At 54.4% G+C, this 14,272-nt stretch overlaps 1 protein-coding gene across 2 annotated transcripts in view; it reads left to right on the top strand.

Moving 5' to 3' along the window:
* The first annotated feature begins 634 nt into the window (after positions 1-634).
* Positions 635-14,272, top strand: part of BACE2 (beta-secretase 2) — a 90,944-nt gene continuing 77,306 nt past the window's right edge. Inside the window, exon 1 of one of the 2 annotated variants that reach the window (XM_045501326.1) lies at positions 635-972. In XM_045501326.1, the coding sequence (XP_045357282.1) occupies positions 682-972 (291 nt within the window). In that variant the 5' untranslated portion in view covers positions 635-681. The remainder of the gene's footprint in view (positions 973-14,272) is intronic. The other variant, XM_045501325.1, reaches the window with a different exon arrangement.

The raw sequence follows: 14,272 nt of genomic DNA, 5'->3' as shown, positions 1-14,272 counted from the left end.
GCGGCGGGGAGGAACTTGGCGAGGGGAGGCGCTGACTCCTGGTGACGCTCGCGGCTCTTTGACGATTCCCCACTCTCCTCTCTGACCCTCCACTCACCCCCCCCGCCCTTGCGGGGCCCCCTCGCGCGCGGGGTCCGGGGGCCAGTTCAGGCCCTTGCTGCCCCTTTAAGGGTTCCCGAAACTTTCCCCCTGGTATCAGATGAGCCTCGTCACATCCGTTGGCCGTAGCAGCGGGGTGCGTTCCTAGGAAATTCGGGACTCGAGTTTCCCGGGGAAGAGGCGCGGCTCGAGACGAGCGAGGGCGGGCGGGGCGCGCCCGGGGCGCTCCCGCGGACCCCGCGCTCCGCCGTGACCTTGGCCGCGGGGGAGGGGCCCGGCCCCTGCGGGGCAGCCGCCGCCCGCCAGAGGGGGCAGCGGCGACCAACTTGCTCAAGTTGGCGGCGCGGGCTGGGGCGGCTCCGGCTCCGGCACCTCCTCCCGCTCCTGCAGTCCTCCTCCCGCGGTGCTCCTCCCAGCCGCCGCCGCCGCCGCCGCCGCCGCCGCCGCTGCCGCCGCCCGCCCGCCCCGTGCGCGCCCGGCCCTGCCCGCAGCCCCGCGCCGAACCTCCGAGCCGCCGCCGCCGCCGCCACCGCCGGACGGGACGGGCCGGGCCGCGCGCGCCCCCCGGGCCCCGCCGCGGGCATGGGCGCGCAGGCCCGGGCGCTGCTGCTGCCGCTGCTGGCCCACTGGCTCCTGCGCGCAGCCCCGGCGCCGGCCCCCGCACCCCTCACGCTGCCCCTCCGCGTGGCCGCGCCCACCCCCGGGCCCGGGACCCCCGCCGCGCCCCGCGCCGCGCCCCGAGCCGACGGCCTGGCGCTCGCCCTGGAGCCCGCCGGCGGCGCGGCCAACTTCTTGGCCATGGTGGACAACCTGCAGGGGGACTCCGGCCGCGGCTACTACCTGGAGATGCTGATCGGGACCCCCCCGCAGAAGGTAGGTTGGTGGGCGCTCGCCCGCTCCCCACCGCCCCTGCGGTCCCCCAGGCTGCAGCCGCGGGTTTTCCGGGGGGCCCGTGGGGGGGTGGGGCGGGGGGCGCCCGGCGGTGCCCGCGCGCGGTTTAGCGTCGCCCCCTACCACACGCCGGCAGGGCAGAGCTGGGGGGCGGGGCGGGACGCCGAGGGTCCCCCGCCGGGCCGGGAGCGGGGCGCGCGCCCCGGGGACGCGGGGCGGCCGGGCGTCCTGCCCCGGGGCGCTGCCGAGGGCGTGCGCGAGTGTTTCAGAACTTGTGCGTCCTTCGCTCCGAGCCGCCGGGCGGCGAGCGCCTCTAAGGGGCAGCCCTCCTGGCGAGCGGGGAGCCGGCGCCGTGGGCCTCGGGCGCGATGCCGAGGCCGCCAAGGGGCTCACTTCGGGTTCCTCTTCTGCTCCCCACGATCCCCCCACCCCCATGCTGTCTCATGGCCACGGGAGGCCGTGGCCGGCCCCGGCGGCGCAGCGCCCGGGGAGAAGGATGTGTGCGTGCGCCCGGCGGAGGGGGCCGCGTGGCCGCGTCCCTCTCCCGGAGTTGGCTCATCGGCGTGTTCTCGCCGGTCCGGCCGCCCAGCCTCTCTGCACCGAGCCCGGCGTCCGCACACGTGGCTGCCGAATGTATGAAAACGCAGTCGGGCGCCTGCGGAGCAAACCGGGGCTGAGCCAGGCTGCCGGAGACCGAGTGGCCTCCCGAGGACAAAATAAAAATAAAACCAAGCGGCATTCTTTTTCTCTTAATCTGATTTTCATTTATTAGCACTTTTTTTTTTTTTTTGTAACGAGAACCCAGTGGTCCCAGGCTCGGTAATCTGAAGAACAGGAAAATTTCAGGAGTCGAGTTGGCTCTCCTCCTCCTCACACATTACCTAATCCAAGTGTGATGTGAAGTCAGGTTTTTCTTATCAATTGAGCACAGTCTCAAGATACTTTATTTTTATTTTTAACGTTGTCATTTGGGTTTTAATTCAGCTATGATTCCCCCATAAATAGAACATACTCATGACTTGGGTGTAATTCTAATTAAATTATTCAAGACTTTTCTGAAGAGGAAAGATGCGCCATGCTAATTCTTTTAAAAAAAGAAACTCTGCAGAATAACTTCTATACTTGCTTAATTAGTTTAAAAAAAAAAAACAAAACAAAACCCTTCAGAAATGTGTTCATCTCAAAACTTTGACTCTGCTTTTTGCCTTTCATCTAAGTGGTGGCTCCCGGGGTGGATGGTGGGGAGGGAGGAGGGGGAAGGAGTCAGCTGAGGAAGCTTAACTTGACGGCAGAGGCTGGTGCTGGTCAAAGCCACCACGTGAATACTCCAGCTGGTAGTGGGAACTTTGTACTTTTCTGCCTTCCCAAGATTTCACAAGATATTGACGATCAACCTCTTTTGTGGCCTAAGGATGATGTTTTGGGACCGGAAATGACTCTCCTCTTGGGAATGTGTGCCTTGAGGGCAAGAGCTCCTGTTAATTTTTTGAGTGGAAAGGAATTCTTTGTACTGAAGTGAAGATGTGGGCGGTTTGGGTGCTGGGATAAAAGGGGGTTTGAAGTCTGCCTCTGGCCAGAGAGAAGGGGGGTGGGGGGAAAAAAAAGTCTCAAGAAAAGCTTAAAAAAAAAAGCTTTCTCCGGGGCTCTCACAACAAAAACTTTCATAAATGATAGCTTTTCTTTATTAATTAATGCAGTGACCTTTCCTTTATTTTATTATTTTTTTAAGTAAGCTCTGGGTCCAACGTGAGGCTTGCACTCACGACCCCGAGATCAAGAGTCACATGCTCTACAGGCTGAGCCAGCCAGGCGCCCCGGTGACCTTTACTTTAAAATGATGAAATTTAAGGGGCGCCTGGGTGGCGCAGTCGGTTAAGCGACCGACTTCAGCCAGGTCACGATCTCGCGGTCCGTGGGTTCGAGCCCCGCGTCAGGCTCTGGGCTGATGGCTCAGAGCCTGGAGCCTGTTTCCGATTCTGTGTCTCCCTCTCTCTCTGTCCCAAAAATAAATAAACGTTGAAAAAAAAAATTAAAAAAAAAATAAATAAAATGATGAAGTTTAAATAACAGGAATGTATTGAATGCCTCGTGTTTGTATCCTTACCTTGGCCAAGGGAGTAGTTCATTCAAGGTTATGTCTCAGTTAAAGATTAGCATGTTTCCAGGGAAGGCTGTTTTTAACAATCCAGATTTAATTTTTACATTTGACGGGGAATGAAATATTCTGTTCCTCCTTCTTGGCCTGATTTAGTAATAAGCTGTTTTATAGCAACATCCGTGTGTACGATCTTTCCAAATGCCTACTCTAGGTGTTAGTGACAAGTGCATTGGGATTCATTTCTTCCCTGTCTCCTTCCGAAATGTCTCTGGCCACCAGCAAGGTGTTTGCAGCAGGCCCTGGGGTGACTTCTGAACTTGGAGTGAGGTTTCCTGCTCTATTAATGGCCAAGAGTTATGCATTTATTCTCTGCTGATTCTCCTAAGCCTAAAATAAAACTTGCTTAGGTGGAGAGAAAAATGAAATTGTAAATTCAAGCATTAAATAACCAAGAATTTTTGGAGAAGTAACAGTCGCAGATCGTTCGCAGGGCTCCCCTCGTGGCAAGCAGCCTGCTGCGTGTCTCACGGGTGCTCTCCTTGGGGGTTCTCACAACCACCTCCCAGTTCTGATACCCATTGAGGGGATGGGACAACAAACCTGAGGAGGTTGAATGGCTGGCCCAGGGGACGGGACAAGAAAGAGAGCCAGAAATCGGGCCCAGGTGGCTGGAGTCCAGAAGCCGAGTTCCGAACCACTGGGCCCCTGCCTACCTGCTCCCTTTCCTTCCCGCCTCCTTTATTTTACTTTTCCCTTTTTAAAGTTTGTTTATTTTTGAGAGAGAGCAGGGGAGGGGCAAAGAGGGAGGGAGAGAGAGAGAATCTGGGCTGACAGCACAGAGCCCAACTCGGGGCTCAAACTCAACAAACCGTGAGATCCTGACCTGAGCCGAAAAAGCAAGAGCCAGCCGCTCAACAGACAGAGGCCCCCAGGCACCCCTCCGTTTCCCTTTAAAAAGAAAAATTTGGCCTCCAAGTACCCTCCCTGTCCAGCCAGAGCTCCCTGGACCTTAAACCCCAAGGTGTCAGGGACTTAATAACGTGACCAAAGAGGGACTCCAACCCCCGCGGCCCCTTCGTCCTTTCCCTTCCTTCAGGGCGACATGATGAAGAGTTGGACCCAGGCGTGCCTGGCGGAGAGCCACAGGTCAACAGGAACCAGAGCCACGCAGGTCCCTGCTCTCCCAAGGGAGAGCCAACTGTTGGACACGCGCACACGTGCCCGGTCCCCGCACGCCTTAATCAAGAACTGGGGGGGGGGGGGGGGGGGTCTGTCGTTCTGCCTGATACTCGTCAAGACATCACGGGCATCGGCCCCGAAGCCCGTGGGAGAGCAGGACCACGTGGGCATGGGGATGCGGGCCAGGTGTTGGGTACCATCACGTGACCTCGTTCGAACAGTAGCGAACCCGCCTCTGCTTGAACCATACGGTTTGGTCGTATTAATAATAATAATAACGGCGTGCTAAAATGATGATAATTATAGCAATTTCCATTATTTAAACAAACAAAAGGCTTCCATGCTGACACGATAAACCCACTGGAGATGCTAGGGGGTCTGCAGCTCTGTACCTGGTAATGGCCTCAAAAGGCCTCGGGGTTTCTGTTGAAGGATTGTTCTGTCCTCTCTCCACCAATAGGGATGAAACAGACAGAAATACGATCTTCATACTTAACCATTCGAATGTAAAGAGCTACAAAATTATTTTGGGGACTCCCATTTTAATCACGGCATGTTGGCTTATCACTTCTTAGTACACAATTGTTTGGAAGACTTTGGATTGAAAATATGTGCCAAGGATATGCGATTTAGGAGTTTGTCTTTTTTAGAACAAGCAATCCAGTGTCCCTGAATTACATTAAGCCTCACTGCAGGCAAGGCTGGAAAAAGGGATGGGCACGGAGAATAAGTGTTGTTGTTTTTTTAATGTTTATCTATTTTTTAGAGAGAGAGAGCATGTGTTCGTGCGTGCAGAGAATAGGGCAGAAAGAGAGAGAGAGAGAGACAGAAATCCAAGCAGGCTCTGAGCTGTCAGCGTAGAGCCTGACACAGGGCTCAAACCCACAAACCGGGAGATCATGACCTGAGCCGAAATGAAGAGTCGGACGCTTAACCCACTGAGCCGCCCCGGCGTGCCCCGAGAATACATTTGCTGGAACACAGTGAGATGGTAAATATTACAGACAATGACGTGTCTGGGGTTAAAAGAACAAGAAAGTCAAGGCTAGGTTCCCACCAGCTTCTGTGAGTGGAAGGTGCCAGCTCCTGAGCTCTAGAGAAAGAATTAAGATCCAAGTCCTCCTGCGGAAGATGGAAAGGCCAGGCCGAGACATCTGCGCAAAGCACCTTGGAGGGACCGTCTGAGAAGTTGCTAGCAACCGTTAATATTAATAGCTAACCTTTATTTCAGGCTCACTGGATGTTGGGCCCCACGCTAAGCATTTTGCACAGGTCACCTCCTCTAATCCTGCAAACAGCCCTGCGAAGGGCGGGTAAGTGACTTGACTTAGTAGTTTTCAGGTGGAGAGAGCGAGATCCCGAGAGGCCCAGCAATCTGTCCGTGGTCCCATTGGTGAGAGGCCCAGTTGGGGTATCGATGCGTGGGGTCTGCCCAGCTCCCCGGGCCACTACCCCTCTTTTGCATCTGGACTTTCAAAAAAATACCCATTTTAATTTACCCGTGGATGACCTGGGTTTTGCGGGGAGCCTCCAGGACGCTGTGGCATCACACACTCGTGACCGAGGACAGGCGATCGGCTGCCCTGTGCTGCCCTGCTCTTATCGGTTGGCGATCTTTTGAGTTCTTAGTTTTCTGCAGCTGCTGTGACAAATGGCCGCAAACTAGGTGACTTTAAACAGCAGAAATACATTCACTCACTGCTCTGGAGGGCGGCCATCCGGAATCAAGGTGTCGCCAGGATCCCGTTCCCTCTCCTGCCTCCCCCAGCAGCCAGCCTCTGCCTCGTCTTCACAGGAAATCCCCCGCCGTGTATGTCTCTGTGTCCAAATTTGCTGCTTCTTAGAATGACACCGGTCATTGCATTAGGGTTCACCCTGATCCGGTCTGACCTCATCTTAGTTTCTTCACATCTGTAAAGACAGGCGCCAGGGGTTAGGATTTCTACATAATTTTTGTGGGGGAAACCGACTGAGCCACCCAGGCGCCCCAGTGGGACACGAGTTTTAATCCAGAAGTTCATTCTGAGTTTGTCATTCTGTGTATTTTCTTTCATTCTATCTCATGTTTCAGTTGCCAATAATTTTATTTTTATGTATTTATTTTTAAGCGTTCATTTATTTTTGAGAGAGAGACAGAGTGTAAGCGGGGCAGGGGCAGAGAGAGAGGGAGACACAGAATCCGAAGCCGACTCCGGGCTCTGAGCTGCCAGCACAGAGCCCGACGCGGGGCTCGAACTCTGGAACTATGAGATCATGACCTGAGCCGAAGTCTGAGGCCCAACTGACTGAGCCACCCAGGTGCCCCAGGACTCAACATATTTTTTAAACGTTCTTGTCACGTTGCACAAATTCTCGAGTTGCCAGAATCATTGCCTAACTTGAGCAAAGTCCATTTGTGTAAGCTCGGATCACTGGTATTTTAAATACCTATGACTAAGAAATACTCATGTTGGGAACAACAAAGATGTAAAAGGCTTGAAAGCTTGTATTTCATGTTTTAAAGACTATAAGGCATCTGTCACCCGTCTTTATTGAACATATTTGATACAGAATACACACCTTTCACTTGTAGTACTCCTACCTGTCATATCTAGCCCTTTCTGAACTTCTGACTTCCTTTGTTGCAGATAGGTGGGCTTAACCTCCTTTGGGCTTCCTGCTTCCTCCCGGAATGATTGCTGGCGTCTCCTAACTACAACTTGAAAAGGGGAGGTTTAAGGTTAGCTCGCGAGATGAGTGATTTCTCCACGGTGGTAGTCCATGCTGTGTTGAACCCGAGGACAGGAGTTTCAAGGCGGTGGCTTTTCCCCTTCCCTGTGGCGCCTGGCAGCCCTTGGGTTTATTTTATATCACAGACACTGTATGAGCAGGTCAAGCCTTTGGCCCGGGTTTCGGGGTCCACCTAGGCTGAGGGTGGGGGTTGGTGGGCGCTGACTTTTGCCCCAGCCCCAGGCAGAGTACAGCAGGAGTAGCTGGTGCGTCCATTGCGATGATGCTAGAAATAAGCCCACCGACCCAATCAAAGGAGGGATGCGGAGACTCAAGCACAGTGAAGGGAGGCTTTAATCAACATTCTTGCAAGAGCAGGGGTCTGACGGACAGGCACACTCAGGGCAGTTACAGCAGCCAATTTATCTCCTCGCGTGCAAGTCCCTGCCCTGGCTCCTCATTGGCTGAGCACTACAGAAGTGAGTCCCTCCCCTGGTTCCTCATTGGCTGAGCTCTACGGGGGTTACAGCCTTACCGGGAAGTCGCCTATGCCCACGGAAAGCCAAAAGTGGTCTGGTTGGAACAAACGTACATTCCCTGAGGTGACACAGAGACTTTCAGTCCCTCCTCCCTTTGTTCTTTGGTGCATGCTCATTGCAAAGCCCCCGAAAATAAGCCCGTGAGACAGAGAAGGGAAGAAGAACCAGGAAGTGAAATGTCTAAGGGTTTGGGACTCCATTGTGGGGAGGGGGGGTTGTACATATTTCCAATAGGTTATAAACCTATTTAACTAAACAGCACGGCATTTATTTGGTATTTCTTTAAAAATTTTTTTTAAGTTTATTTATTTAGAGAGAGAGATAAGAGAGAGACTGGGCAAGGGGCAGAGAGTGAGAGAGAGAGAATCCCAAGCAGGTTCTACACTGTCAGTGCTAAACCCAATGCGGGGCTTCAACTCACAAACCGTGAGATCATGACCCGAGCAGAAATCAAGAGTCAGAAGATGCTTAACTGACTGAGCCACCGAGGTGTCCCTTGGTATTTCTAACAGTGAATCCTCTCCCTTGTCACAACGATGGGCACTTCTGTCTCCGACCCAAGAGCCTCCTTGTATGACCAGCAGTGAGGCCTCTACTCACACTTGGCTCCATTGCCATATGCCGTGGATTCCTCCGCTCACTCTGTTCTGCTTGCCCAGCCTGGGTTCGATGTTGACAGCGGGGCTCATCGTATGCTAGTGACCGCGGATACTACCTGGAAGCAGAATGGCTGTGAGGCAGGTGGATGTCCCCGCTTAGCTTCTGTGACGTCGCGTGTGCGTATTTGCGGGTAGAGTGTAAGGGTGTGTGCCCGTATTCTGAGCTCCTTTCCTGAGCCGTGGAGAACTGGTGTGTGATGCGTGGCTGGATTGGCCACCCCTTGGGGGCCCTTTGTCCTCTTCTGGCCCAAACAGACGATTATTTATTTATTTATTTATTTATTTATTTATTGCCCATTGCTATTCGGTAGCTTTTTTCGCCCCTGGGATCCCCAAAGAGGACAAAATGCTCCTGGCTTGCTGGTGTAACCACATTCAAGACACTCAACTAGGAGGTTTGTTTATGAGTTCGTGCACACCAGCCAGCACCGGTCACAGGTTGGACGTTTTGGGATCTTTATTATATGGCACGTCATATACCTGTACCTGATAATACACACTCTCAGCACTGCCGTTTTAGGAAGATAGAGAGCACTGTCTGAAGAGTAAAGCAGTGCTGCCCTGGGCCAGCTTCATCATTCCAGGGAGCCGTAAAGGGCGGTGGGAAACTTCTCTCCTTCCAGCACCACGATTTATACCTGGCTTCGCTAAGGCCAGGCTCGCGCTCCCCGGTGCCAGGAGTGCCTCCAAAGCGCAGGCGCACTGAATAAGTGGCCTTATTGGCAGTATGTGGGGGGACTGCTTCAGTTTGCCAGCCCTGCAACCCACCCCAGAAACAAACACAAAGTCAGCCCACAAGCCAGGCCCTCAGAAAGTGGTGCCGTGGAGGAAAACGGGGGAAGGTACCGAATCAAAAAGTTTTCCCGGGAGCAGAGAGGTTAGGACAGCCAGGACCCTGGTGAGAAGACAAGCTCCTCGGGGAAGGTAGGTGTGGATTCCAGAAGCCTCCGTGGGCATCCAGAGCCCTTTCCGCAACATCAGGCCACGCCCGGAAACCATAAGCTTTTTCCAGCCAGACAGGCCCCTTGGGGAGCCGGCAGAGCTGTGCAGTCCTTTGGGAAGCAGGTGTTTGGGTGCTGACCGTAGAGGTGCTGCTTGCCAAGTGCTGGTGTGGGAGAACTTCTCAGAGCCTCAGTTTCTTCATCTGTAAATTCTACCCGGTGACTTGAGATCCCTTCAGAGGCTCTAACACACAACGTTTACAATCTGTTTTAGTTCTGAGCGCTCGCGAAAGCTCTAATATTCAGCTGTGTGCAGTCACCCGGGCATCTGTTAAAATGCAGAGTCTGGCTCCGCACCCTGGGGGGAGGGGAGGGCATGGGTCACAGGTCACAGCTGGCCTGGAGGGACTAAGAGTGCCTGGTAGGGCTGGGTCGAAGTAGTTTCCCAGGACCCAGCCCCCGTGTACTGGGTGAGTCCTCTGCATTTTGCCCTGTTCCCCTGGTCCCCCTTAAGCAGGCACTCGGCCCCAGCCCGGGGATGCTGTTTGCGAGCCCGACAGAGGCCAGATTCTCCTCTGCGTGGTGGTTGTCTGCGTGGAACCTGGCATGAGTAGCTTTTTTCATCTTCCTAAATGTTATTTGGTCAGTGTCTCCTCTGCGGGTTCAGCAACCTCAAGCAGACTGCCTTCCAGAAGCTTCTTTGTGTTTGGCAGGTTGGAAACGAGGAGAACGTTTTCTCCAGGGACCATGCTCTCAGGGCACGTGTGCTGACGGTGTCCTTTTTAACTTTTCAGTCTGTCACGGGGCAATAATTTGTAAAGCGATAAAAATGAGTTAGTAGGAAAACAAAATGGAAATTAAAAAGTGTGTAAATACAAGCGCTCCTTTTTCAGTTCCTGGGTACAGCAAACATCCGGTTTCCTGGTTGGGCTGATGTCTGTTTCAAGGCTTCCTCTCCCATCCTGTGGCTACCTCGTTGCGGATCAGCCCTAACTGTTGGGCTTGTGGATCGGGCAGTCTGGGGAGGCCAGACTTCTCACTGATACACGTGTTCTAGAAAGCTTGCTCTGTAAGACGTGGGGCAAGTCAGAAGTTATTAGAAATGGTTCCAGCCACTGATTTTGTTTTGCTGTCCCTCCCTTTAGTGGGACGGTGGTTATTTTTGCTAAAGTGGAAAGGGAATATGGTGGTGCTGGTTTCTGTGCTTCCCAGCCCCTCTCCAGCGGGGGTGGGAAGAGAGCTTTTACACCGGCAGCAAATAGGTCTAACCCAGAGGTTTTCTCTCCCAGGATGTTGTGCCTTCTCGGGGACATTGGGCTCTGTCTTGCGATGGTTTTTGGTTGTTACAGCTTGGGTGGTGCCACTGGCATCCGGTGGAAGCCAGGGACGCTGTTGAACATCCTGCAAGGAAGGCACGGGACGGCTCCCCATGGTAGATGATGGTCTGGTCTGAACTGTCACCGATGCCAAGGGTGAGAAATCCTGGTAACTTGGCCTGCCACCCGTGCCGGCCTGGGAGCAGTGAGGGGAGAATGCCCACGAGAAGCATCTGCCGTGGGCACGAGCCAGCAGTGGCTGCTCGTGACGCCTGTGGACCTCCCCTGATCTTCAAAGCCCTGTCTTGTTCCAGCACTGCGGGTCTCCTCCTTGGGCACATTTATTGAGTGACTACTGTGTGCCAGGCCCTGTGCTCCGGGGGAGTGGGGGTTGGAGTGCAGTTTGGCTGTGGCCAGCAGTGTGGGAAGACGTGGAGGGAACCAGGTGAGGCCAGGCAGGCGAAGGCAAGGGCTGTGCACCGGGCAGTGTCCCTCACCGCGAATGCACGTGGGCCCTGGGTGCTGCCGACGGATGCGTCGGCCTTGGGAGTAGCTCATCTTTCCTCTATTTTCTTTTTTTAATTTTTTTTAATGTTTATTTTTGAGAGAGAGACCGACAGAGCATGAGTGGGGGTGGGGCAGAGAGAGAGGGAGACACAGAATCCGAAGCAGACTCCGGGCTCCGAGCTGTCAGAGCCTGACGCGGGGCTCGAACCCATGAACTGTGAGATCATGACCTGAGCCGAAGTCCGGCACTTAATTGACTGAGCCACCCAGGCACCCCCGTCTTTCCTCTATTTTAAAATTGCGCTTTGGGGTTAGATTTTATTAGAACAGAGTCCTTAGAGAGGCAGTGTGTGTGTGTGTGTGTGTGTGTGTGTGTGTGTGTGTGTGTGTATGCGTGCGTGTGTGTGTGTGTGCGCGCGCGCGCGTAGGGAGTGAAGAGTGGGTGGGGCGAGCTAACCATGGTTAGCCAGGAATTTCTGAATTAAAAAAGAAAATTACGGGGGCGCCTCGGTGGCTTGGTCAGTTACGCGACCAACTCTTGATTTCAGCGCAGGTCATGATCTCACGGTTCGCGGGGAGCTCCGCGTCCGGCTCTGCGCTGACAGCACGGAGCCTGCTTGGGATCCCCCCTCTCCTCCCTCTCTCTCTCTCCCTCTGCCGCTCCCCTGCTTGTATGCTCTACCTCAAAATAAATAAATAAAACTTAGAAAACAAAATTTAAAAAAGAAAGGAAAATGACGCTCAGCGTGCCCAAGGGAGGTGGGACGCCAGACGACCGATGCTTGTTTTCTACCAGTGCCTTCGGTCAGGTTCCCCAGGGACAGAAGGAGCTAAGTGTGTGGATGGGTGCTGTATTTGGCAGGTGATCCCGGGATTCGTGTGTAGTGGGTGGGGGAGGGGAGAAGGGAAGGGGAGCGTGCGGGGAGAGGTTGCAGGTGTGGGCAGCGGTACACGAGCCCCCTGAGGGTCTCTGAGAGGATGCCCAACGGACTAGGGGTCCCAGGTGAAGGGCAAGGACGCTGGGGTCCCCCTCCCCCCACCCCCACCCCTGCTCCTGCAGGTGTGTGCCCGAGGCTGCTCCAGAGTGGGCGAACTAATGGCTAACCTTTGGCATTTGTGGTCCTACAGCTGATTAGAGCAGGCCACCAGGCGGTTATAGGGGCCGTGCACTTGGGGCTTTGAGGGTCAGATACACGGAACGGTTGGCTCAGCATGGGGTTTGCTGCGGCCGCTGCAGCCCTCCCGCTGGAGCTGTGGCTGGCACCGGTTAGGCTAATATCTGGGCAAGGAAAGAAGGAATACGTTCCGTCACTGAATGTACTTGAGGGCATCATTTCGGCCTTTCACCAAGCAGTTTGGAAACGCTGCTTTAAAATCCTAACTTCCTAAAGCGCTCTAGAATCTAACTCACGGAAGCCTCTGTGAGTCAGTCCAGAGTGTGCTTCTCATGGAGACGCGTACTTTGAACTTTTTTCCAGAAGAGGAGGATGTGCTGTGTGGGCACTGAGCAAGGGAGAATGCTTGGTGGGGGGGGGGGGGGGGGGAGGGCAAAGGGAGATGATGTTTTGAGGTTAAAAACAACCACAAAACCTCCTTTGAAGGTCGAGTGCTCTGAACCCGAGACTTCCAACACTTTTGCGTGCCAGGTGCCTTGCGATGTCTGAAGGCAGTGAAGCAAGGGGTACAGGACAGGGTCAGGTCCCAGACACCCTGACACGCTCGTGAAATCCACAAGCTTACGGAAGCCTAAAGATTTATCATCCAGCTGTGCGCTTATAGTGTATATAACATCAATTAAAAAAATTTTTTTAACGTTTATTCGTTTTTGAAAGACAGAGACAGAGCTCGAGCAGAGAAGGGGCAGAGAGAGAGGGAGACCAAGATTCCAAAGCAGGCTCCAGGCTCTGAGCTTTTCAGTACAGGGTCTGACGCGGGGCTTGAACTCATGAACGGTGAGATCATGACCTGAGCTGACGTCAGACTCTTAACCAACTGAGCCACCCACCCAGGTGCCCCACCACCAATTCTGTTTTCCTTTTTTTTTTTTTTTTTAAGTTTATTTATTTATTTTGAGGGGTGGGGGAGGCGGGCAAGCAGGGGAGGGGCAGAGAGAGAATCCCAAGCAGGCTCCGCGCTGCCAGTGCAGAGCCCGACACGGGGCTCGAACCCACAAACTGCGAGCTCATGACCCGAGCTGAAATCAAGAGTCGGGCTCCACTGAGCCACCCAGGCACCCTGTCTGACACCAGTCCTTGGATGTACGCTCATTTCAGAAATACCTAAGATATGTTCTGTCGCCCTAAAGTCTGTAGACCTATGTGCATTTGGGCTCCTTACCCCTGCACGGGACCTGGTAGTTTCTGTGACCCCATCTGCCCCACCCAGATGGGAGAGACTGGTGGTCCTTGGGTGGGTGGGGTTGCAGGCCTCCCGCTGGGCTCTTTATAGAGGGCAGAGACCATCCCCACCTTCCCCTCTACCTCTGAGCTGGTGCCTCGCAGGGGACCTGTTCATCCCAGTCCTGGGTTTTCTGTGAACACCAGCCTCGCTGTCCTGGGTTTGTGAGCCATGCCGCTGGCCGGACAAGTGAAACATCCTAGTGTTTGTGTTCAGGCCTCCAGGGAGGCGGGGGCCTGCCCAGCCTCAAATCTCAGCCTCACGCTCCACCCCAGCTCTGCCAGTGCCGTGCGTGGGGCTCCCAGTCAGCGGCACACATTTCCTGTGGATGCCTGGGGGCCGGCCCCACCTCAGGTCCCCTCTGCCCCCCGCCCCAGGAGTGAATACAGACCCAGCAGTTCTGGCCCCTCCAGCCGGACAGACAGCATCCCTCCACAACGTGCAGCGTCACCTTGCCTTCCACACGGACGCTGTTGCAGCTGTGGTTTGTGATTCTTTGTTTTTCTTTCTTTGAATGTTTGTTTATTTTTGACAGAGAGAGAGAGGGGGACAGAGCACGAGCAGGGGAGGGGCAGAGAGAGGGAGACACAGACTCGGAGGCAGGGCTCCAAGCTCTGAGCTGTCAGCACAGAGCCCGACGCGGAGCTCGAACCCACGAACCGTGAGATCATGACCTGAGCCGAAGTTGGGCCGTCAACCGACTGAGCCCCCCCAGGCACTCTGGTCTCTGATTCGTTGTAAGCGAACCATGTGTGAGATAGTGAGCTAAGGGAGATACCGGAAAAGCGGCGTTCTGAGGTCTGGTGGTCTGAAATTTCATGGCAGTGTGCCTTCGAATGGCTGTTTTTGTTGGTTGGTTGGTTTTTTAATGTTGGGCACGTGGTCTTTTCGGTCTAGAAGCTCAGGATGTGCAGTTCTGAGGGATTTTCTAGTAAAA

This window comes from Leopardus geoffroyi, chromosome C2 (genome assembly GCF_018350155.1).
Source record: "Leopardus geoffroyi isolate Oge1 chromosome C2, O.geoffroyi_Oge1_pat1.0, whole genome shotgun sequence".
NCBI classification, from domain to species: Eukaryota; Metazoa; Chordata; class Mammalia; order Carnivora; family Felidae; genus Leopardus; species Leopardus geoffroyi.
This window is presented reverse-complemented; position numbering and strand designations above follow the sequence as displayed.